This window comes from Schistocerca americana, chromosome 2, assembly GCF_021461395.2.
Source record: "Schistocerca americana isolate TAMUIC-IGC-003095 chromosome 2, iqSchAmer2.1, whole genome shotgun sequence".
NCBI classification, from domain to species: domain Eukaryota; kingdom Metazoa; phylum Arthropoda; class Insecta; order Orthoptera; family Acrididae; genus Schistocerca; species Schistocerca americana.
The window spans coordinates 652,099,261-652,122,301 of record NC_060120.1 but is presented as its reverse complement, the minus strand read 5'-3'; the positions used below and the strand labels follow the sequence as shown (position 1 = coordinate 652,122,301).

Here is a 23,041-nt window from a genome sequence, read left to right as displayed (position 1 = left end):
ATTGTAGTCCATTTGCACACCTTCATAGGTAATGTCTTCTTCAATGGACAGAAGATTTCCAACGGTACAACTATCCATGCCACAAGATCAGAAATTTTTCTAATAACCTGAGGAGATCAATAAACAATTCCTTTTGACATCCTGGCCTCCAAAGCCAACCACAATGAAAATAACAGAATACAAACTTGCAGTATACAGACAACCTGCCCATAATCTACAGAATATGAATGGTGTCATTAACACACTCACCTCTGCAGTCACTGTTACTAATGCAAGCATGTGCAGTGGCAATTGATTCAAGGGTACCCTATTTGAATCCTGATGGTGCAAGAAGCTTTTCTTCACCAGTTCTTAGCAGGAGAGGGGAGATCAGGTGGTGGTTCCTGATAAACAAAATTTACACTGATGCTCTGGATTAAATTCCTAAAACTGACTCACTGACTGAGGGTATGTGTCACTGTTTTTGGTGATCTGTCAGATGGAGACAAGCTTGGTGCTACTCCAGAGAAGCAGGTTTGTGCTGGACTGGGTTTACTCTTTCCCTTTTCTCAATGTCATAGCACACAAACATAATGCCAAACTACTCACACGTCCATCTCAGTCACCTACACTCAACAGATACTCTTAAAGAGACAACTCTTACACACAGAGTGGGAAAGAAGCATTGTATGCAGAGGAAGAAATCCCCGTCCTCATAAGGCGACTGAACCTGCCCCTTGGTATATCCCAGTCAACAATGCTACATGTATCTTTGCTTCTTTGGACAACATTTACCAACAAGCACTTACAGAATTGTTGTCTTGCATCTGCTCCATATAACTATACACAGTTCAGTCTAATCACAATGTAATAACTGTTTGCTTGGTTTTTCTCTTGATACGTCATATAACATATTGGTCAAATGCATTATTCATGACAAATTTATCTGGTGCTCTCACCCAGTTCAAATTACATACACTAAACATTTAACAAAACCTTCTGTTATTCTGTTAGGTTAAAAAACTTAGTCTGTAAATTCCATATCCCCAGTTTACTTTGTACAACTATCTTTAACACTTATAGCTAGTATACACAGATGAAGATGTCTCAATGGCAATAACAAAACACTAAAAGGAGAAACGACTTTAAAATAAAATATTGTATTTTTATGATATTGAAAAGTCCTGTAAGGAATGCAAACATTTAAATCAGTGAATATTGTCATGTTGTAACCATAATCAAATCCAAATCCAAAAGCAGGGTTATCAATGAAATACAGCAATTAGCACTGAAAGCATATTTATTATGAACACCAACACACAGACAGAACTCCATCAAATCTTCTAGAACATACAAACATAAGAAATTTTGAGAAACTTCCAGAAATGATATATACCAAATAATTGCTGGTATCTGGTTTGAACTGGCAACACACAACCTGCCAGCCAGCAACACTAACCACTAAGCTACAATGCACGAAGCATGGCACATGGCATTTTCCCTCTCCTGGAGAAAGAGTGTTCCACTGTGTCAGTAGTTCTCACTGGAGCACCCTGAATCTAAATCTTCTCAATAGTGTTCTGTATGGCAGCACCAGGACCTCACATTCTGGTCGTGTTGCCACATCCTCTTCACTATGTGCGTCAACAGTAGTCCCACCCACTGAATCTTCACGACAGTCTAGTGGGTCTTCATTTTCCTTGGACAAGAAGACCCCATCATTGATCTGCACCTCAGAACTCTAGTAGGGCTTCACATGGAGGACATGGATGACATCTCTGCACTTCTGTCTTCCTGATGAAAGGTAATAATACTTGACATTGTATGTAACATCCACTACCCAATAGCTCCATTACCCACGCAGGAGTGAAAGTCCATACCAAGTCTCCCAAGCTGTATCTCACTGTCTGGTGCTTGCCATTTTACTGCTCTTGGTCCTTCTCCTGGGCATCCAGAGTCTGTATGTGAGCCAGCTGTCTTGCCTCTTCAGCCCTGATGATGAGCTGTTCCATGTACTCATCCTGATTACTGTCTGGGTGAAACAGGAATAATGTATCCATTGCTGTTTTGGCCACGCAACTGGGGGTCCAACAGAATGGCATGAAGCCTGTTATGTCTTGCTATATCGTGTTGTATGTGACTATCATGAGGGGAAGTATTGTACCTCAATTTATCTGTTCGACATCAATGTACATTGAGAGCATACCTGCCAACATCTTATTAAAGCATTCTGTAATGCCTTTCATCCGTGAATGTAGGCAGTTATGACCCTGTGGATCCTGTTGCAATGTGAAATTATCTTTGATACTAGCTAGTCTCCACCGGAAAAGTTTTCCACAATCAGAGATCATTACACAGCATACTGTGCACTTCAAAATGATGTCTTTTACACAGATCTTTGCAATTTCCTGAACTTTGTCAGTCAGCACCACTTTGATGACAGCACAGCAGGTGAGGTAGTCAGTGCAGACTGTTGTTGTTGTGGTCTTCAGTCCTGAGACTGGTTTGATGCAGCTCTCCATGCTACTCTATCCTGTGCAAGCTTCTTCATCTCCCAGTACCTACTGCAACCTACATCCTTCTGAATCTGCTTAGTGTATTCATCTCTTGGTCTCCCTCTACGATTTTTACCCTCCACGCTGCCCTCCAATACTAAATTGGTGATCCCTTGATGCCTCAGAACATGTCTTACCAACCGATCCCTTCTTCTAGTCAAGTTGTGCCACAAACTCCTCTTCTCCCCAATCCTATTCAATACCTCCTCAATAGTTATGTGATCTACCCATCTAATCTTCAGCATTCTTCTGTAGCACCACATTTCAAAAGCTTCTATTCTCTTCTTGTCCAAACTATTTACCGTCCACGTTTCACTTCCATACAGACTGTAAACAGACTATTATCCATCAATTTATGTATGTCAGGAGCTTCCCCATGAGTTCAACTCTAATGTGATGAAATGGCACTGCTGCAGGCATAATTGGTGCCAACTGACCAAATTAACTGCAGCACATGCTTCTGTCATTGACATTCCTTACAGTGGCTCACATTGTGTCTGACACATCAGTAGAGACCTGGCGAGTGATAGCTGCATCTATTTCTGTCTAGAATCTTCACAAATCCCACGTGACCAAATGATGGATCATCATATAAAAGCTTCACGACAGCTGGCTGTAGATGAGCAGGACAATGAGCCACTATTCCTGCCCCATCAATACATAGTTCCTCTTACAAAATGTTCTGTTTATTAATTGGAATTGTTATTTTGTCTGTTCTTCCTTCTTCAAGGCTTCTACAATTTTCAGCAATGCTGGATATTTCCTTTCTTCAGCAGCAATGGTACTTGATGCAGTGATGACTGAGATTTCATCCACAATGCTTTGTTCCGTCAAAGGAAACCTTGAAAGGCAGTTGGTCTCCTTATGTTTACATCCATTTTTGTATAACTATGTGACATCCTACACCTGAAGCCTGAATTCCCATCTTGCAAGCTGACCCATGGGATCCTTCGGACTAGTCAGTTAGCAAAGAGAATAGTTGTCCATCAAAAACGGTTATGGTTGACCAAATAAATATGGTCAGAACTTGTTGATGGCCCAAACAACTGCAAAACAGACTTTCTCAATTTTATAATAGTACATCTCAGACTTGGAGAGTACTCTGGAAGTATAAGCTACCACCTTCTCAGCACCTTCCTGAATTTGCATTACAACTGCAACTATACCATAAGTGCCAGAGTCAGAGTGATGTTCTGGCTTGGCACTCTCATCACATAATGCTAGGTCAGGAGAAGATGTTAGTGCCTCCTTAAGGACAAGGAAACATCCTTCTTGCACCTCCTTCCAGGAAAATTTGACACCTCCCTGCAGTAGTTCTCACAAGGGGCATGCCTTGGTAAAGAAGTCCTTTTTGAGTCCTCAGTAATATGAACATACTCCAAGAAAACAGACTCCATTCCTATAAAATAAGTGCCCTAAGATCTTTTTTCTTTGGCAGTGAAGAGGCACATTTTGGGATTAAGATGGAGACTTGCAATCTGAACATACTTCAACACAGTTATCAGGTGGCGTAGATAGTTTCCAAATGTCTTTGAAAAAGCAACAATGCCATCCAGATAGCAAAGAAAAGTAATCAATTTAATATATTGAAACAGGTTGTTGATCATCTGCTCAAATGTGGCTGGAGCTTTACAGAGTCCAAATGCTGTCACTTTGAATTCATTGAGGTCATCAGGTGTTATAAATTTAGCCATTTAGCACTCAGCCCCATCAATCTTGGTTTCCCAGTTGCTTGCCTGCATATCCAAGCTAAAAGATACTTTGCTCCCTTCAAGCAGATTAGGGTGTCATCAATGGGCAGCAATAGAGAGACAACTTTTTCATGAGTTTGTTCAGTCATCAGTAGTCAATGCAGAAATGTCATATGCCATCCTTCTTCACGTGGACTATACGACTAGACATTGGACTATCTACAGGTTTAATGATGTCATCCTGCAATATCTTCTCCACTTCTTCCCACATTATGTGTCCTTCAGTAAGTGAGACGCCCTAAAAGTGCTGGCTACTTGGTGGATGAGCCCCAGTGTTGATACAGTGCTTTACAATGGGCTGCTTGATCTGTCTTTCTGTCTTTTCTCCACTCCAGATTTGAAGGGATCTGAAAATTCACACATTTGCTGAAGTTATTCCTCTGTCAGCCCAGATTCTATTGACAGTTTGATAATAGATTCCTCCACTGCAATGTCTGTAGTGGTGGTGGAGTGCTATTCTTCACTGGTGACACAGAGCTGCCCATACAGGACTGGTTCAGCTGCTTCTGTAAACATACCTTTCCGGGTAAGTTGTCGCTGCTTGTGACAATTGGTGATCCAAAGTTTGCCTTGACCTGCTGCAATATTTACAATTGTCACTGATATGTAGAGTTCTTTTGTGAGCCTAGACTGATGATTGTAAATTATCTCATTGATGACAATGGGATAATAACATCTTCAACAGGAAACAACTGCACAGAGCAATCTTTGTTATGTGTACTTGATGGAATAGCTTTACCAATCTGGACTCAATCTCCTACAGTCTAGGACTGCTTGTGATGCTTGCAAGAAGTCCCATTTGAGAATAACGTTTTCACCACATTCTGTTAAAATGACAAATTCAAAGGGCTGTGTTCTGACAGTAACAGTTTTTTTTAATACAAGTTCTCTTGGCTCAACATATTTCCCATATTCAACTTTCAGCATAATCACTTTTCTGTTACTGAACACAGCACTATTTAGCTGATGATGACACTACAGAAAAAGAAACTCCCATGTCGATTAGTGCACAGACATATTGGTCATTGAAGAGGACAGAGATGAAATTTCCTGGCAAAATAGTGACAGTCATCCATTGAAGATTTTCATCTGTGGCCACCTCTTCTCCGTATATGATTGTTTCGCTTAGTTTCCCTGAATTCGACAGTTAGACGAGCAACAGATACCTCTGTACAGCAGTGGGGAATGGCTATTACATATTGGAGAGCAATCTTGTCCTCAGTACTGTGATGGTTTTCACTCCACAGGTTGACTATAATCATTTATAGTGTACTGCCATGAGTAGAACAGTTGTAATCACTGGCAGCTTTCTCTGCAGTAGCGTACAGTAAATCCAGGATACTCACAGTGAAAACATACTGGCATGTTGTGCTCTGTTCAGCTGTGGGATGTTATACTTGGTAAAGGAGATGGTTGTACTTATGTTGTTCAGATGCTGAGTTCTCATTTGTCAGCAGTGGCATAATCTGAGTTGGCTGATTCCATTCTTCCTGGCAAGTTCGAATTGTGGCAGAGGTCGTTACTAAAGATCAACACATCTCTTCCTTAACATTCTCTATTACCTCCTGACATATGACCTCAGGATTCATGGACGCTTCTCTTGTGCACTCAGTCTTACATTTCTGGCTGCCATATACTACAGTAACTCTTCTCATACTACCCGATGTATGAGAGAGGTCACTCATGGTGGTCTTCCACAACTGCCATAGGGATGACAATTGGGAGTTGGTCATACCTCTTTTGTCTGATACTTTTCTGTTGCATTTCTCAATGTGCTGGCACCATTTAAGGAATTCCTTTACCAGACGAGCTTAAGTATATATCTTCTGCAACTCCTACCATCAAATGTGAGATTTTGTTGTTTGTGTCATATTTGCATTCACAGTGTGGCATAGGCCAAAACATTCTGTATGTAAGACTGTGACATTTCCCCATGCAACCACAGCTGGTTGTGCAGTCCAAGAAAAAGAACACATTTGCCAAACACATTGCATCATACTATGTGTTGTATCTAATGAAGTAACTGAGTTCCTTCAGGTACTTCATCATGTTGTGACCACCAATGGATGCCTGATGTGCAGCTGACTTATTGTTGTTTTGGAATCCACTGGCTTCATGAATCGGGAACAATATACAGCTTGTATTCCAGTTCTTGTCTGTGTAGGTGATGGCTTTTACAATGTCTAATTGGAACCACAGTGATGTAGATATTCCGAAGCACCTGGTGTCTCCAGCAAACAATGTCACGTCATAACCACAATGAAGTTCAAATCCAAAACTGTGATTGTCAACGAAGTACAGTATTTAGCAATGAAAGCACATTTGTTTTGAACACCGACGTACAGCTAGAACAGAATAGATGTTCTGGAAGGAGAGTGCTTATATTTATACAGACGTAAAATATTCTGAAATACATACAAACATTAGAAACATAATAAATTTTGAGAACCTGGTGGTTGGATTTGAACTGTCGACAGGTGGCACATCAGCCAGTGAGGTAAACTGCTACGCCACACTGCATGCAGCACAGTTCATAGCAATGCAACCACTCACTGTATAGCTGAGGCTCTGAGTGACTGACAGGCTCATAAAACAATATTCGTTTGTTACTAAGCTTCAGAACAATGTTCTCCTTTGCAGCAAACAGAAAAACATGCTCTCATACTCTCTCTCTCTCTCTCTCTCTCTCTCTCTCTCTCTCTCTCTCTCTCTCTCTCTCACACACACACACACACACACACACACACACACACACACATATTTGCTTTGACCAATAGTTATAATTTGTAACAGCCTTTTTGCTGATGTTCCAACATGAGGTTTCAATTTTTACCTTTCATTATTTACAGAGACAGTCTTTACAACTTTATACTATTCTTAACTATAAACTTTCCTCTGCTATCAACATTTAATGCTGCATTTATCAGCATTTAACGATGTATTATTCTACTTTTTAATTATAGTTAACTAACTGTATAAGGTACCACAACAACTTAACTTAGTAATATAGATTATGAACAATTTACAAGTTTATTTACAAACACATATTCTGAACTGTTTCACTGTTGTGAATATTGTATGTAGGTCAGGAAAATATGAGTTACTAGCCAAATGTCATCTGTGGTTACACTACTAAGAATTTTGGGAAATAAGATAAGAAAATTGATAAGAGGACAGTAAGACCAATTAAACAATATGAACACATACATCTTCTTTAGTGTATTTGTTTCCCAATACGCAATGAACTACACTTTTAAGTCATCTTTGAGTATTGGACTTTTAAAGAAATGTTATTCAGTTAAATAATTAAGGACTGCTACACAATACTAAGTCATTACAAACCTGAAATTTAACACAAATATTGAAATGAATCTAAACTTTTATGGTTCATTTAAATACATTGCTTAAAAGTTTTCTGGGCACTGGGCAGATGGTGTCATGGAAACTGCGCAATATTTCAGAGACAGCTGTTCACCATATTCTGGTGTGATCGTGGGAAGCTGTAGTGGTTCACCAATTTATATTGGGTTCACTGGAAAAGCATCGGTGCAGGAAGCAAAGTTGTAAATCGTCACAGGGGCCACTGACATCCCGGGCATAATGCAGGAGAGATGAACTATGGACCTCATATCATAGGAAAGATCTTGATGCCTGGCCTAACTGTCCTGGCTCAGTATCCTCATCCATTTATATTACTGAATTCATTTCCTCATGGCCAATGACACCTGAGTGCCATCAATGCTGGTTCCATGCTTTGATAGTTGATATCCTGTGTCTACATCTACATCTACACTGATCCTTCACAATCCACCATGCAGTGTGAGGCAGTCTGTACTCCATACCACAACTAGTCATTTCCTTTCCTGTTCCGCTCGCAAACAGAATGAGGCAAAAATGGTTGTCTATATGCCACTGTATGAGCCCTAATTTCTTGCATCTTATCTTTGTGGTCTTTACATGTAATGTATGTTGGTGGCAGCAGAATCATTCTGCAATCAGTTTCAAATGCCAGTTCTCTAGATTTTCTCGATAGCGTTCCTCAAAAAGAATGTCGTCTACCCTCCGGGGATCTTTGTAACACTTGTGTGTTGTTTGAACCTATTACTAACAAATCCAGCAGCCTGCCTCTGAATTGCTTCATGTCTTCCTCTAATCCAGCCTGGTACAGATCCCAAACGCTTATGCAGTTCTCAAGATTAGGTTACACTAACATCCTATGTGCAGTCTCGTTTACAGACGAACTACACTTTCCTAGAGTTCTCTCAATAAACTGAAGTCATCCATTCGCCTTTGCTACCACCACTCTCATGTGCTTGTTCCACTTCATACTGCTTTGAAACATTACACTCAGATATTTAAATAATGTGACTGTGTCAAGCAGGACATTACTAATGTTGTATCCCCAACATTACAGGTTTTGTTTTTCCTATTCATCTGCATTAACTTACATTTTTCCACATTTAGAGCTAGCTGCCATTCATCGCACCAACTAAAAATTTTGTCTAAGTCACCTCGTATCCTCCTGCAATCACTCAACTTCGACACATGTATAAAGTGAAACTTCAATTTTACATTCTATGATTTTACTTTTTTCATGATTCTATGCCATAAATTAGTATTTCCTGTGAAAACCTCACAAGATAAATTCTAAAAATTGACCAATTTTACAGGTCTTTCTAGTAAGTTTACCTCAGTTCTATGTTCTTACTCAATGTCCTGCTTGACTTCGTCCCATTCTCTTCCTACCAACATTTGATGTAACTGAACAAGTTACAAATGGCACAAAAGAAAGACAGTTCACACAGCGGATGGTGGTGGAGTTAAGGGGATATTTATGGCTGTTGTGGAGAGGGGAGATGTCAGAGGAAATGCTGCCATAATACACGTCAGCATTAGAAACCCAACTTGCAATGTTGAACTTCACTGCACAATTATGATGCAACTACTGCTAGGTTGCAGCAGCAATGGAAAAACAGGATGACACAAAGTGTTCCAGACCGAGCCAAATCGTGATGAAGGGGTCCAGCGCCACCTTTTGTCGTGTCACTTATAACTCAGTATTGCCTTTTTGTATGTATTTCTGATGTAATGTATTCAGGAACAATATCGATCATCAACCTTTTGAATTCAAAGACCGAATCTTGAAGATTATGCTTGGTCAAAATCAAGGAAACATCGGCCATTTTACACTAGCGAGATTTTATAGGCTGGTGACTTGTTATGTCACCCAACAGCCAGAACAGCCACCACACCACACATGCAACTTACTGGTCAAAATTGACTGCTTTAAGTGCGTGCACCATTTGTATTTGCGTGTAAATAAGCAACCAGCCATGACATGAGTGTATCTATGATGTCAATGATCTGTAGATTGTGCCAAGTATAGAGCTCCAAATTTTGGAGTGTGCTGCACACTATGCATGTGTAGAGACAAGGGACTGTTGTGGCATCTGCTAACATTGGAAGTTATAACCTATTTTGGTTGAGTTCACTCTCTTTATAAAAATAGATATTGTATCTTCTTAATCTTTATTGTGTTATTTGCTTTGCTTTCAGAGCAAACTGAAAAGTTACATATGGTCATGGTATTTTTCCCTATTAGTGTTCTCCTCCAAGAGAAACAAAATATCTGAAAGCAAAAAGTATTTATATTTTACAGAAAGAGAACCTACACCATGTATAGATAAGAATGTAAATAGATAAACACGTTTTAATGAAAATTATTTCAACAGTGAAAAACTAAGAATTACTGGATGAGAAAAAATATTTTGTTGTTATATGGCACCTAGGAAAGAAGAAAAGATACAAAGGAGAAAGGAAAAAGGCGCCATTTATAGCATTTTACATACTGTCTGATGTGTTTGTAAGCATGTATTTTCTCAAGCAAATAAATGTATGTGTTCTGAAAGGTTTGGATGACACTTTTCCTATTTTTTTTCAGTTCTCAGGAGTGTGAACACTTTACCACACAACTTTTGACAAGAATTTCCACTATGAATTCTTCTTTGGTCAGTAATTAACTCTACTGTCACTGCTTTTACCTACAATTTGTTACTATAATTTGATTTTTCCATAAAAAGGATAAACCCTCATAACCTCACTTTTGCCATTCAGATGCCAAACTCCACAGTAGACAGCCTTCACAACACTGGCAATTTTGGTGCGGACATGTAAATAAAAATGAGACTCAATACAGGAACAGAGTGCCAGGGCTGCTGCAGGAGACGCACTTCTCTTGAGCAATCAACTGAGACAAGAAAGTCGATCATATAAAAGGGACTTTTAACACATGTAAAATGAGCTTGCCTCCTAGGTACAACAGAGGTCACTGCAATTGTGTCTTTCACCGTACTTCACAGTTTTTGATTTATTTCATCATGTTCATCAATTTTTCCCTTTATTTTTGGCTGAACACAAAGGAGAGATCTCTCAAAAATGCCTGTTTTGACATATAATTTGTGGTCATAGCATATCGGAAAATAGCTCAATTACCTGTAAAACAGATAACAATTTCAATTTTTTGATGAGTTTTTACTTGCTGTTGCAGATCTGTTACTTTTTAAGAACTGATAAAATACATTACTACAAATTATTGTAAAAACGTTATATTGAGCATTTAATTTCCTTCACTTATACAAATTTTATACAACGTATTGGAGAGGATTTTTAATCATATACGGCAATTAGATATGTTTTTGCTTGTATTTTGGGGTTTTGACAATTTCTTCTATTCTGAATTTTCCTTAATTTTGCTTTTTGCAAGTCTGGACCCCATAAAATACGTGTTTCACTGTGTAGAGATTAATAGCAATCCTATCACATTTAGTTGGGGCACTCCTGGCTATACCCTCGTTAAGGACGACACACTGGGCTCTATAATTTACAAAGTCCTTGAGCCACTCACATATCTGTGAACCTTTTCCATATGCTTGTACCTTTTTTAACAGCCTGCAATGGGGGACCATATCTGCCTGTTGCCCTTCTGCCACAGTTCACAGTATATGAGTGGAGAAAAGGGCAAGTCTCTGACAATTATGTCATCATCTGTACATATTTTGACTACTTCTTTAATGGTAGGATCCCACTAGGTGGAGGTGAATGAGAGGATTTGGTCTGTCCATAGTTCATTCCATGTCTTATGTCTAGACAACAGCAGCTGATCTACTCTGGTCTGACATCGATGTTCATAACATGTGCTTTTAACAGAATGACACGTCTGTTCAATGTATGATTTCCCATATTGATATGGGCAGGGAGATGAGAGTGTGAGAGGAAAAACCTCATGGAGAAAACATTCCACACAAATTGAAATATTTAGGGAACATGGGTATCTTAACAATGTTGTAGCATAATCTCTACTAGTTACTCCTACACTCACTGGTAACACCTATAAATATTATCTGCCTTTACATCAATAACAAGATAGTTTTTATCTATAAGGTGCAGTCATCAAGGACCAAAGTGTTTGCAGTCAGTACTGTTTCTGTGAAGTAGTAGGAATTACTCAAAAGATATAGTGGAGATAAAAATATCCTCACAAAAAACTCTAGACAAATTTTAATCAGCAGTGAACTGACATGAAGCATAGATAGTACTTGCCAGCCTTTAATGTACAGCAACTCTTAAATAATACACAGTTCCTCACAAAACATGGTCATTACCCAATATCCATAAAATCATGCATTTCTCTCCTCAAAGCATTGAACTTAACAAATGCCACCATTCTCCAACTTTATGTCCTGTATGTGGCAAAAAACTAAGCATTCCATTCCTAACAAAGTAACTTACTTTTTACATGTTGTAAATGATGCCGAACAGTATATATCTAGGAAACAATATGAATCCTTGTTAGTGTTAGTGCAGCACTAAGACTACAGATGCAAGGTAAGTGGCAAGGCTGCAGCTAACAATTTATACAACACCACTTATCTTCCAAAACTAGGAAGCCACCTGACCAATAAGCCAAGCTGAACATAACGAATATTAGAAAGTCTCTTGCACCCTACTCATACCTGCCATACCTTGCATACTGTAAATGGGCACAGGCATGAAGTTGTGTTGGTGTCCCATAGCTTCAGGAACTGCAGAATAGAAAGGCGCACCTGTCACTCCGCCGGTTGCCATGTATGGGAGATTGCTCGAGGCAGCTGGCATCAGTGTTGCAGCTGACCACACACCAATTGTATTGCACTACATTCTGTTTGACTGTTTTGTTAAAAAGTAACCTTAAATTTTTGCAAAGTAACTTGAAAGCACTGCTTTGGACCCATCACCTTACACAAAACATTTCTCCTTATTTTAAAAGTCTCTTATAGCGGAAATGACAGGAATCTACGAAACACAGTCTTCTCAACCAACAAAAGCTATTACATGTGCGAAAAGTACATGATGAAGACAACCAGTACAGCATAAAGGAATAATTGAGCAGCAAATATGAACACAAGAACACAATGATTACTGTATTTTCGACGTGAAAAATGTCAGAATTTGAAGAGTGACAGTTATCACTTCTGCAGTTCAAATAAGATACAGACCATGGCAGGAAAAGGGAAGGCATGTGGACTACACTGTGCTAAGAGATTTGTTCCACAGGTTGGCCAACTTCGTCCTTCAGTACAGTTTGGTGGTGGTCATTCATAAATGACAACAGTTTGTTTGTGGTTAGTTTTATATGCAACTCTACAATACAGATACAAGATCTCTCCCATCCACCATACACTAACCCCCTGCCCACTCAAGTCCTATCACCAATGCATAAATTTCTATCAGAAAGAGTGTCAGTTGCAGAAACAGCTACACCATCTATTAACTTCATCACATCTATTATAAGGATTCCGCGCTCGACCTGGACAACCTAATATCCAAGACTGTTACTCCCTCTTCCCACTGTCCACTGGAAGAGTATGTGCTGCTGTCCTCCCTTACCTTTGTGGAGCCTAGCCTGTTTTTGTATTCAGCACCATTTCCCTGCTATCTTTCTTTCCCTCTGCCCCTAATCTCTTCTAATTTTCCCCATACACACAGAGGTGACCACTACTGGTCTTAATTGAGCCATAATTTCAAGAGAGAGATGCGTGTGTGGGTGTGTGGGTGGGGGGGGGGGGGGGGGGGGGTGAGAGAGAGAGAGAGAGAGAGAGAGAGAGAGAGAGAGAGAGAGAGAGAGACAGACCACAAATTCAGTTGGCAAATTACAGTAATCATGTTTTCTTATACATCCAAATGGTGCTAAATGTCAACTTTATATTGCAGTGGTTGCCTTCCTCCATACTATTTTTTCTGCTCAGTCTAGGCTTTTGCATTGTTGTACTAGTTTCAGTGTGGCTTGAGAGCAATTTCCAAAAATAGAACCTAAAATTAACCATCTGCAACTGAAGTTCGCTTCTTCACATTTTAATGGAAAATATTATGAACGTTTTTCTACATGGAACAGGTTTGTAATTTAGCATTCTTTATCAATGGAAGATGTAAAGTGTTGATTGTAAAGATTAAAAGCAGTTCAGATACAGAAAACAAATAAGGACAAAAATCAAAATAAAGTACATTTCCAAGAAATGAATTCAGATTACTCAGCTGCAAGACTCATAAATAAGGCTGTACACCATTGAACACATAAAGTTCATGTAATGGTTTCAACAGAAGCAAATGAAGTAAGGATGATAAAAAGATTTAAAAATAAAAAACAACTGAAGAGACAGAGAGAGTTTATGAGAGAAACAGTAAAAGGGCAGTGCATGAATGTAGAACTGACATACTGTTTTCTTTAGTAGATTCTTTTCTTTTTCTCTCCTCTATTTTTGATGTTTATCAGTTCCTTTGCTTCTATTTTCCTTCACCCTCACTTACTTCCAGTACTTTGGCTTTAATTGCTTTCCTTCTTTGTATCACTCTATTTTCCACTTTCTACACATTTTGTTGTCTACTGATTGTGTAGCCCATACAATTGAGTTGTAGCAACTGAATATTTCATACCCCCTCATGGTCAGAGAGTTATCCTATAAGAGTATTACCTCAGTAACATAATAAGTGGGTCATGTTAACCACAAGGAAAAAACATCTGATAATGCAGTGTTCTTTGGAATTTGGTATTTGGTCCTTTTGTAGTCTTGAGCAACATAAAGGACCTGCTCAAAACATAAAACGGTTCTTTTAAAAATTAAAAGTGCAATGAACATTGCTTGACCATAGCAAAGAAAGCTAAGACAGTAGCTTGACAGACTTATAACCAGTTCATAGGGAACAGCTCTTCTTCCAATTTTCCAAATATTATGATTAAGGGTCACACTCTAAACAAAGTACCATGTATGAACATAGATCTTCTGATGTTGATGTCCGCAAAAATAATGAATGAAAAGGGAAAAAAGGCTGGTTTACTGTGCTTTTCACACAAAGGAAACTTTTGCTTCATTGACCCACACGCAACAGTGCTAATACATATTGCACCATCTCATGCTCTGTTCTCTTACTGGGCAATTTATTAGTGTAAGGCATGAAAAAGAAGAAAATCACAACACAATAAATGATTTATTCAGCAAATAAAGCAGAAAAAAATATGTAACAACAGTAACTAAATGAAGGTAGTATTGTCTTCAGTGGCACAACCAATTTCATACTTATATCTGGTAAGACTGTGGGATAAATAACGGAAATAAAGTGTACAGCATTGTGGGCCGGGAGTCGCCCCTTCGGGGAAGTTTGGTCACCGAGGGCAAGTACTTACTGCACTCGATGCCACATTGGGCGACTTGCACGTCGGAGATGGGGATGAGATGATGATGATGAGGACAACAAAACAACCAGTCCTTGAGTGGAGAAAATATCCTGCTCCAGCCGGGGATTGGAACACGCCCCTTGGCGTGGCATTCTCAGCTAACAGGGGCAGACTGTGGGATAGATAAAATCTCAATAACAGACATAAAAAAGACTGGAGTAGAGTTTTGAATACCTGATTTATGAAACTGAGTACCCCTGCAATTAAAGTATAGAATACTGTTCCTGGTAAAATACACCTTCATACATACAGTGTCTGTATAGTTTTCCTTCCACAATATTCACTATGACGTTTCTTGCTACGTACTGAAATGGATGACAATTTGCAGAATACAACAAATGCCCTTTATTATATAGCTCACTAGCTGGACTACTGTTCATTTTAGGTTATTAATTAGTGTAAGATACAGAAGCAGGTTATACTGTCTGTACTTATGTACTAAAGTACCACTTGATTTGTTTTACATTCCTGATAGTATTCCTTTACTATCATTGTAATGGGATGCGTTATGAGTGACAGTAACAACTTCGCCTTCACATCAGGTCTACTCTTTAGTGGTCAGCACTCATTTATCCATTACTGTTTGAATTCGGTATGTTACCTGTTCCTTTTCTGATGTAAGTTTATGACAGAACACCCCCCTCCCCCAAGCCTCTACTTCCATTATCTCTACATATGAATCAGAAAACACACATTCTGTGAAATTTTATTTTCGCAGATTGCTAATAAGCCAATATCAATGTCAACCATAAGTAAGTGTGACATTTTTATTTACCACAACTTGAAGCTCTTCTATTGTAACAACTGCTGCATTCATCTGCGACTGGTAATTAAAATTTAGTCTTCATAATCTCTACAGTAAAAATTGTTCCTTGTGAGGAGGACACAGCTTAAAAGCAGTGGACAGAAAAACTACAATTTCCTGTTCTACCACACTTGTATAATGAAAACAATATTCCAAATATAATGCCATATCATACTCATTACTTTCATTACAGTCAGAAAAACAATATATCAATATATACAATACATACAATACAAAAATATAACTAGTACTAATAGTTCTTTTACTGGTTTCACACAATTACACCATGTGAATGTTTTGATGATTTATTTTGCATGGAACTCACATAATGTGTTCATCTTCACTACTGATCAACTCAACCCACAGAAGATTCTGAAAAACATCATTATCTGAGATCTTGTGATTGAGTGCATAGACTTATTATCAATATACCATTTTACTTATTTCGTTGAAACGCGTGATGCATGTGACATTTGGACCTGTAACTGGACTATCTGCAACTTATCTGATCCTCACTATGCAGATTATTCTCATTGTCATTTACATTTGCCATTCTTCTGAGGGTCACATGTGTAAGCACTCTAGGACATGGGAACCAAAACAGCGACTCCTTACGGTAACTTTGCTTTCCGCACAATATTTGTGAGTGCTTCTCAGTGCTGAAAAAAACTACTGCCTCTGGTTTCATTGGAAGATTTCACCTTTATAAGGACTCATATTGAAATCAGTTTCCTCCATTGGGCACAAATACACATATAAGTATGAAACTTTAATTGTTATACACCTTGCAAGTGACATTAGGTGTTACCCTCCTTCTAGAACTGTTCTTTCACTGTGTTTTCCACTTTTGTTTTCATATCTCATTATCTTTCAATTACATTCCACAAATGGAGGCAATAGGAGAAAAGAAAACAGAAATGTTGTAAATGAAGTATGGCCTTAATTCAATAATAACATCATTTTCATGTTCTTCAGAAACACATTTGCTACAAATATATGTAGATTAATAACAGAAAACATTATGCAAAGTATTGCTCTCAATCACTCCTATTAAATTCTCATGAATATTTTGAGAAAATCTTATTATAATTTTCTGCCTATTCATGAATTTATGTTTCAGGATATCACCATGTCAGAGACTTTAATGAAACAAGAAATCATATAAAAGAACACAATCTAAAATTACAAATTAAGGCCGCTGACTAAGCGCATACTAATACAGACTGACAAACAGCGGAATATAAGCTTTCATCAGCTACTGCACCAGGCCCCAGGAAGTTAGTTTGCACACACAAAATTTCTAGTAGGATCCGCTCACCTGGACTAAACATGGGAAGAGATGGCATCATGACAGGTGGAGGTGACATCATTCCAGACATGACCACAGGTGCTGGTGATGTCATACTAGCAATGGGTGTGAATCCAAATGCTGCAGTTGTTTGCTGTTGTGTTGATGTCTTATTTGGAAAAAAGAAAGAAAAACAAAAATGGAAAGGTAAGTGAAAACACACAAATCAAAAATGTATTTCATTATCTACAATCTGCAGATCACTGCAAATCACATTGAAAGGATAAATTTCATTGCACTGTGCTATTAAATTACTCATCCTTCCATTCCTAGTGAAGGATGATACATCGTAACACATGCAGTAATTAACCTTATCGCCCATTCACGATCACTGTGTAAGTGCAGAGATAACACTAATACCAATGAAATTTTGTTTTATTTTATTTTGGTAGATACTGCACAATAACACAGTATCAGCCTGATCTCTGGAATAGCTTTGTTTGTATGAATTTTTAAAGGAGTGATATTGTGTGAGTTTCTAAAAAAGGATCACCTAAAATGTTAGGCTATTACGAAAATACTTCAGTTTCAACTGTTATCACTGACAGAAATTCATCCATCATCCGTCCATTAGAAGGTGGGCAGCTGATGACAGACAAAAATGATTCATGTGAAGGTTCTCACAAAACTGCAACCACGGATGAAGACATGAGGAATATGCACAAGACTTTATTGGATACTCAACTATTATAAATGCATGAAACAGCTTACATCACAGGTTTATAAAAAGGAGTTTGGTGAACTGTACATGAAGAGTTATCTATGAGAAAGCTTTGTCTAAGATGGTAGCTGCATATGCTGACTGTCAACTGAATTGCTGCTACTCTCAGGCAATAACATTATAATCATGAATGAATACATTTCAAAAGAATCCAGTGAATACTATGTGGCAGTTTGTTACTGTGAATGGGATGCAGGTCTACCAATTTGCACCATCCAAAGTAAAACAGCAATCAGAGGTACAGGCAGTAACCAGTGATCTGGCACAAAAAAGGTAATGATGACTTCGTTTATGGGAATACTTAAAACCAGTGTTTTTTGGAATTCAAAAAGCATTCTATTCATTGATTGACTTGCAAAGGGTAAGACAATAACTAGCAAGTATTATGTAAGTCTTCTCAGCCAACTAGATGAAAAAAAGTGAGAGAAGTATACAATGCAACACAAAAACATCTGTCTTTTATCAGGACCATGCATATGCCCATAAATGTGCTTTGGAGCTGAAAAAACAGGAAGGATCTAAAGCACAAATTGCTGGAACATCCTCCCTGTTTGCTACATTTGACAGCCATGACAGACATATACTCATTTATTTAAGGAAATTTGTGGCTGGAAAATGCCCTCAGTCTTTTGCAAAGGCTCAGCAGTAGTAGATGTATTTCAAGACTTCTTAGAACAGCACTACAAGGATGGAATCTACTTACTTGACAAACATTGTCAATGGGCATTGTCCTCAAAGTGGGCTACATCAATTGATAAAATTCAATTTTCACTTACAAGACACTAAATTTTCTTTTTAGAGTTATACTGATACTCTTTGAAAAATAAAATTTTTAATGTTTATTAAAACAGCACTATGCAGATGTGTTTTACCAAGCAAATTTATCACAATTCAAGAGCACACTTTCACATTACAATATCACTCGGACAATTCACATATGGCATGTATTAATACCTGCTGTGTCTCCATACCACCACCACCCTTGATGGCTTCTGTCATAGCTGAAACTTCTGTCAAACCACGAAGGCTACTGTTAATAAATATTGGTCTGAACAAATCTTTTATGTAATCTTCCACATTCTCAATTATTCGACTTTCCTTTTGCCACCTATACAAAAATTACAGATGTGTCAAACAAAGAACAACTCTGTAGGAAAAAATACAAAGTAATACAGTAATAAACACATAAATTACAGTCATTTGTTAGTACAGTACAAAATACAATATATACTATATTAAGCATCAGATTAACTTCAGAAGGATCAGAGTACACTTGGAATGTTCACATCAACAGTCTTTTAAGGATGCAAAGGAGGGCACATCTGTATATGCTTTGCGTTGCCTGTGTGTGATAGATTCCACATCTTATCTCTTCATTCGCACATTCATTCATTTCTTCATTATAGCTCATCTTTTTCCTTTGCTCTTGCATAATCATCTATCAAAATGCATACATCATCAACAGGAATCACAAAAAGTATTTCCGCTGAACAAAAAATGTTGAAAGAATGAACTATTCTTTAATTCTGAAACATTGTTAATGGTTCATAAACGGAAGATGAACAACATAACCTGGGTACAACTTTCATTTTGTAATAGGATACCATTTTTACTCAGACTAGTCACTTCTTCATTTCCTGGTAATTTCAGTTTGCTTTTGGATATCTGTGTGTAACTTATGCAGTACATAATATAAATACAAAACATGATAGCTTCTTTTTCCTCCCACTGAAGACTGTTCAAGATTTCATGTGTATGTCAATCATCCTCCTCATTTCAGCAACTCTTGTCTCATTAAACGCCATTATCAAACACTTACCTCTTTCCTTGACTAGTAAGGCTGGCTACTTCATGATCCGAATCATCCATATCTCTGTCTTCATGAGTCTTGTCACTTCCCCCTCCTTTTATGGAGGCAGCCAAAGACCGAGCATCTGAAAGCTCATCCAAACTGCCATCGAGCACAGGCATAAACAGATCATCCAGGAACTGGTCCACATCTGATGCTTGAGAGGGTACTCGAACACGTCGGACATGTGAAGCTGTTGGAATTGAATATTTTCAAGACATGCGGTTGTTAACAGGTGAGGATGTTACACTGTTATTACTGTATAAGAAGAAGAAGAAGAAGAAGAAGAAGAAGGAAGGGGGGAGGGGAGGGAGGGAGGGAGGAAGGGAGAGAGCGAGCGAGAGAGAGGAGAGAGAGAGAGAGAGAGAGAGAGAGAGAGAGAATCTATCTAACTATCTAACTTTCTGAAAGAAAAGTGAGGCAGTAGTAACAGAAGTTGTGGTGGGGAAAGGAAATTAGCCATGAGCAATCTTAGACATCAAACCAGGTCACCATAGAGACTAACTCTGAGTTGTTGACTTATGGCATCAGTAAAACTGGCTGCCCCCATGGAATTCTAAGTTTGGCCATCTGCATGATCTGTCAACACTGTAAGTTACGAAAGTTCTGGAGAAAGCGTTGTCTTCCGCTTATGCTGTTGTAGTGCTATTTCTATCCATGGTCGAGCTGTAAACATCAAGAAATGCTTCCAACATTGTGAGTTCAAGTCCACTCATTCCATTATATTTTTAAATCACATTTCAGCTGCTGATCATTCCAATCTGATGGAGTCTCACAGGTAATTAATTCGCTTCACTTTCTAACCCCACCAGTAACAGCAAAGACTTTCAAAAACAACTCCACAGAATAGTTCGTGTGTATGACAAGATCAGAACAGTTTATACTTGAGAGATTCCTCACCCTTCAGCAGCCACTGGTTACCAGCTACCAGCCACCAGCTGTTAGGCACTGTCTGACCATGTGAATGTGGCACAGAGCACCTTCGGTACATTTGTGCTCTTGCAATGGTATGCATAAAATTGTTTATTATTACAGTTTGACTTTCTATGCAAAATAATGCTGATAAACCAAGTGAACGCCATGCTATAATACAACAGGTATCAATTACTATAAGTGTCTTTATCAATTGTTATTTTTATTTTTATTTCAGAGTTCCAGTATTTGTCTTGCAGTTACATATTGGATTTTGCATTCCTGAAACTTATGAACATTCTTTACGTATTATAAAATAGAGTTAAAAGTGCAAGAAGGTACAACATTTGTGACATATTACTCACTTTCAGTTTAATAGAGGGGTGAAGGCAGCAGAGGCAGTTCAAAACATTTGTACAGTGTACGGGTTGAGTGCGTTTTGGTAACTCACATCAGGAAAAGGATTTTCTTGTTTCAAGAAAGATCGTTCTGGTGTGAATGATTACTTAGGTTCAGCAAGACTCCATAACTAACATATGTAATGAACTGTAACCATTTAACTTTTGAGTGACATAGACAAGATTCACAAGTTTGGTGTAATCCAAAGCAACAAAAATGAACACTATCAGTTTGCTCATTGGGACTAACTATGCAATATTATTACTGGCAATGAGTTATCATGCCTTTATGTTAACTGTGTAAGAAGATATTAATGGCTGAGACCTAACAAAAGATTTATATTCTAACAAAGGGCAGTGTGAACATAACACTTGGCATCAGGTGACTCATATAGGGAGTTGTGCACAACAAATTTCTCCTCAGGGGTGTGCCCATCACAACTAGTATTTGTTGCCAACAACTAAGACGCCTTTTGGTAGAAAAGTAAGAAAAACGACTGACAAAACTGCATCAAGTGTTGCTACTACATGATAATGCACTCTGCTGTTTTTTACAAAAACAAAAACTATCCAGGAATTTGTTTGGAAAGTCATCCCACCCACACTTATTCTTCTGATGTTATGCTCTCCAATGTTTACCTTTCCCACTCCTCATTGAACAACCCTCAAGGAGGGACGAAAATGACTTCAAACCTGGCTTGATGACATCTTTCACTCAGGATTGGCAGATTTATACAGGCAAGAAATCGGTAAACTACTTGTCAGACTGTTTTAAATAATGTGAGAGAATAGACTGTTGATTAATTTCTCTCTTGTGTTTACTGCTGTGTTGAGTAAACTACTGGAAAAATGCTATTAAATTATGCACTGCACTAATACAGATGAATTACAACCTACCAAGATAGCCTTACAACAAAAGTCTATTTAAAAAAAAAACATAAAACATCTGAAACATCAGGATCCCTGCATCGACATAAATTAGTAAGATATTAATTACTGGAACAGTCTGTTTTCACATGCTGTCTGTGGCACACTCACGCAGTATGGAAATGTGCCATTTTGTAAGTAAACTTGTTTATTCACAAAAACCAAAAATTATGCCAGCGTAAGCAAAAAGAGGCATTATCAAGTGTGTAGTATCATAAGTTTTCCCGCCTTACGCTATGGCGTACTGGAAGTAGCAAGAGAAGTTTATTTGAGATTTCCTTTTCAATTTTTGGTCTGGGTGTTGTAGCTCTGTCACAGAAGAGGTAAAAATCTGGCCTCCAGCTAGACTGGAACCAAGTTTATTGAAAACTGTAATATTCAGCACTTTGGCTATCTGAATGTTCTGCGCACACCACCCCCATTAACAATATTGCATATGAATGCTCAAAAAGCAAACTGATGACATTCAAGCAAAAATATAATAATAGTTACCCCTTTAGTTTTTGTAGCTTTGAATCTTGCCTACTGAGTGCAAATGTTGCACAAAGGTTAAATGGTCACAGTTTATTACATATGTCAGTTATTGAGACATGGTGAATGATCCGTGCCAGAATGATCTTTCTTAATACAAGAAAATCCTTTTCTGATGCGAGCTGCCAAAAAGCAGTCAACCCATACACAATACAAATGTTTTGAGCTGCCTCCACTGCCTTTACCCCTCTATTAAACTCAAAGTGAAAAATATGTCACAAATGTTAGACCGTCTTGACTTTCAACTCTATTTTATAATGCTTAAAGGACATTAGTAAGTTTCAAGTACACAAAATCCAATATGTAATGGCAAGGCAAATACTAGAACTTCAAATAAGCAAATGACAGTTAATAAATACACTCATAGCAATTTACAACTGTTCTATAACTGCATGGTGTTCGCTGTGTTCATCTGCAGACATTTTGTGCAGAAAATCAAACTATAATAATAAACAATTTTATGCTTACCAATGCAAGAGCATCAACATGCAGTAAGT

At 38.1% G+C, this 23,041-nt stretch overlaps 1 protein-coding gene across 1 annotated transcript in view; it reads right to left on the bottom strand.

Annotated features, from left to right (window-relative positions):
• Window positions 1-23,041, bottom strand: part of LOC124589362 (unconventional myosin-XV) — a 931,914-nt gene that overhangs the window by 298,558 nt on the left and 610,315 nt on the right. The window contains exons 29-32 of the mRNA XM_047131550.1: window positions 19,747-19,969; window positions 18,882-19,035; window positions 17,177-17,315; window positions 12,307-12,450 (exon numbers count right to left, since the gene is read on the bottom strand). Coding sequence (XP_046987506.1) covers window positions 12,307-12,450; window positions 17,177-17,315; window positions 18,882-19,035; window positions 19,747-19,969 — 660 coding nt within the window. The remainder of the gene's footprint in view (window positions 1-12,306; window positions 12,451-17,176; window positions 17,316-18,881; window positions 19,036-19,746; window positions 19,970-23,041) is intronic.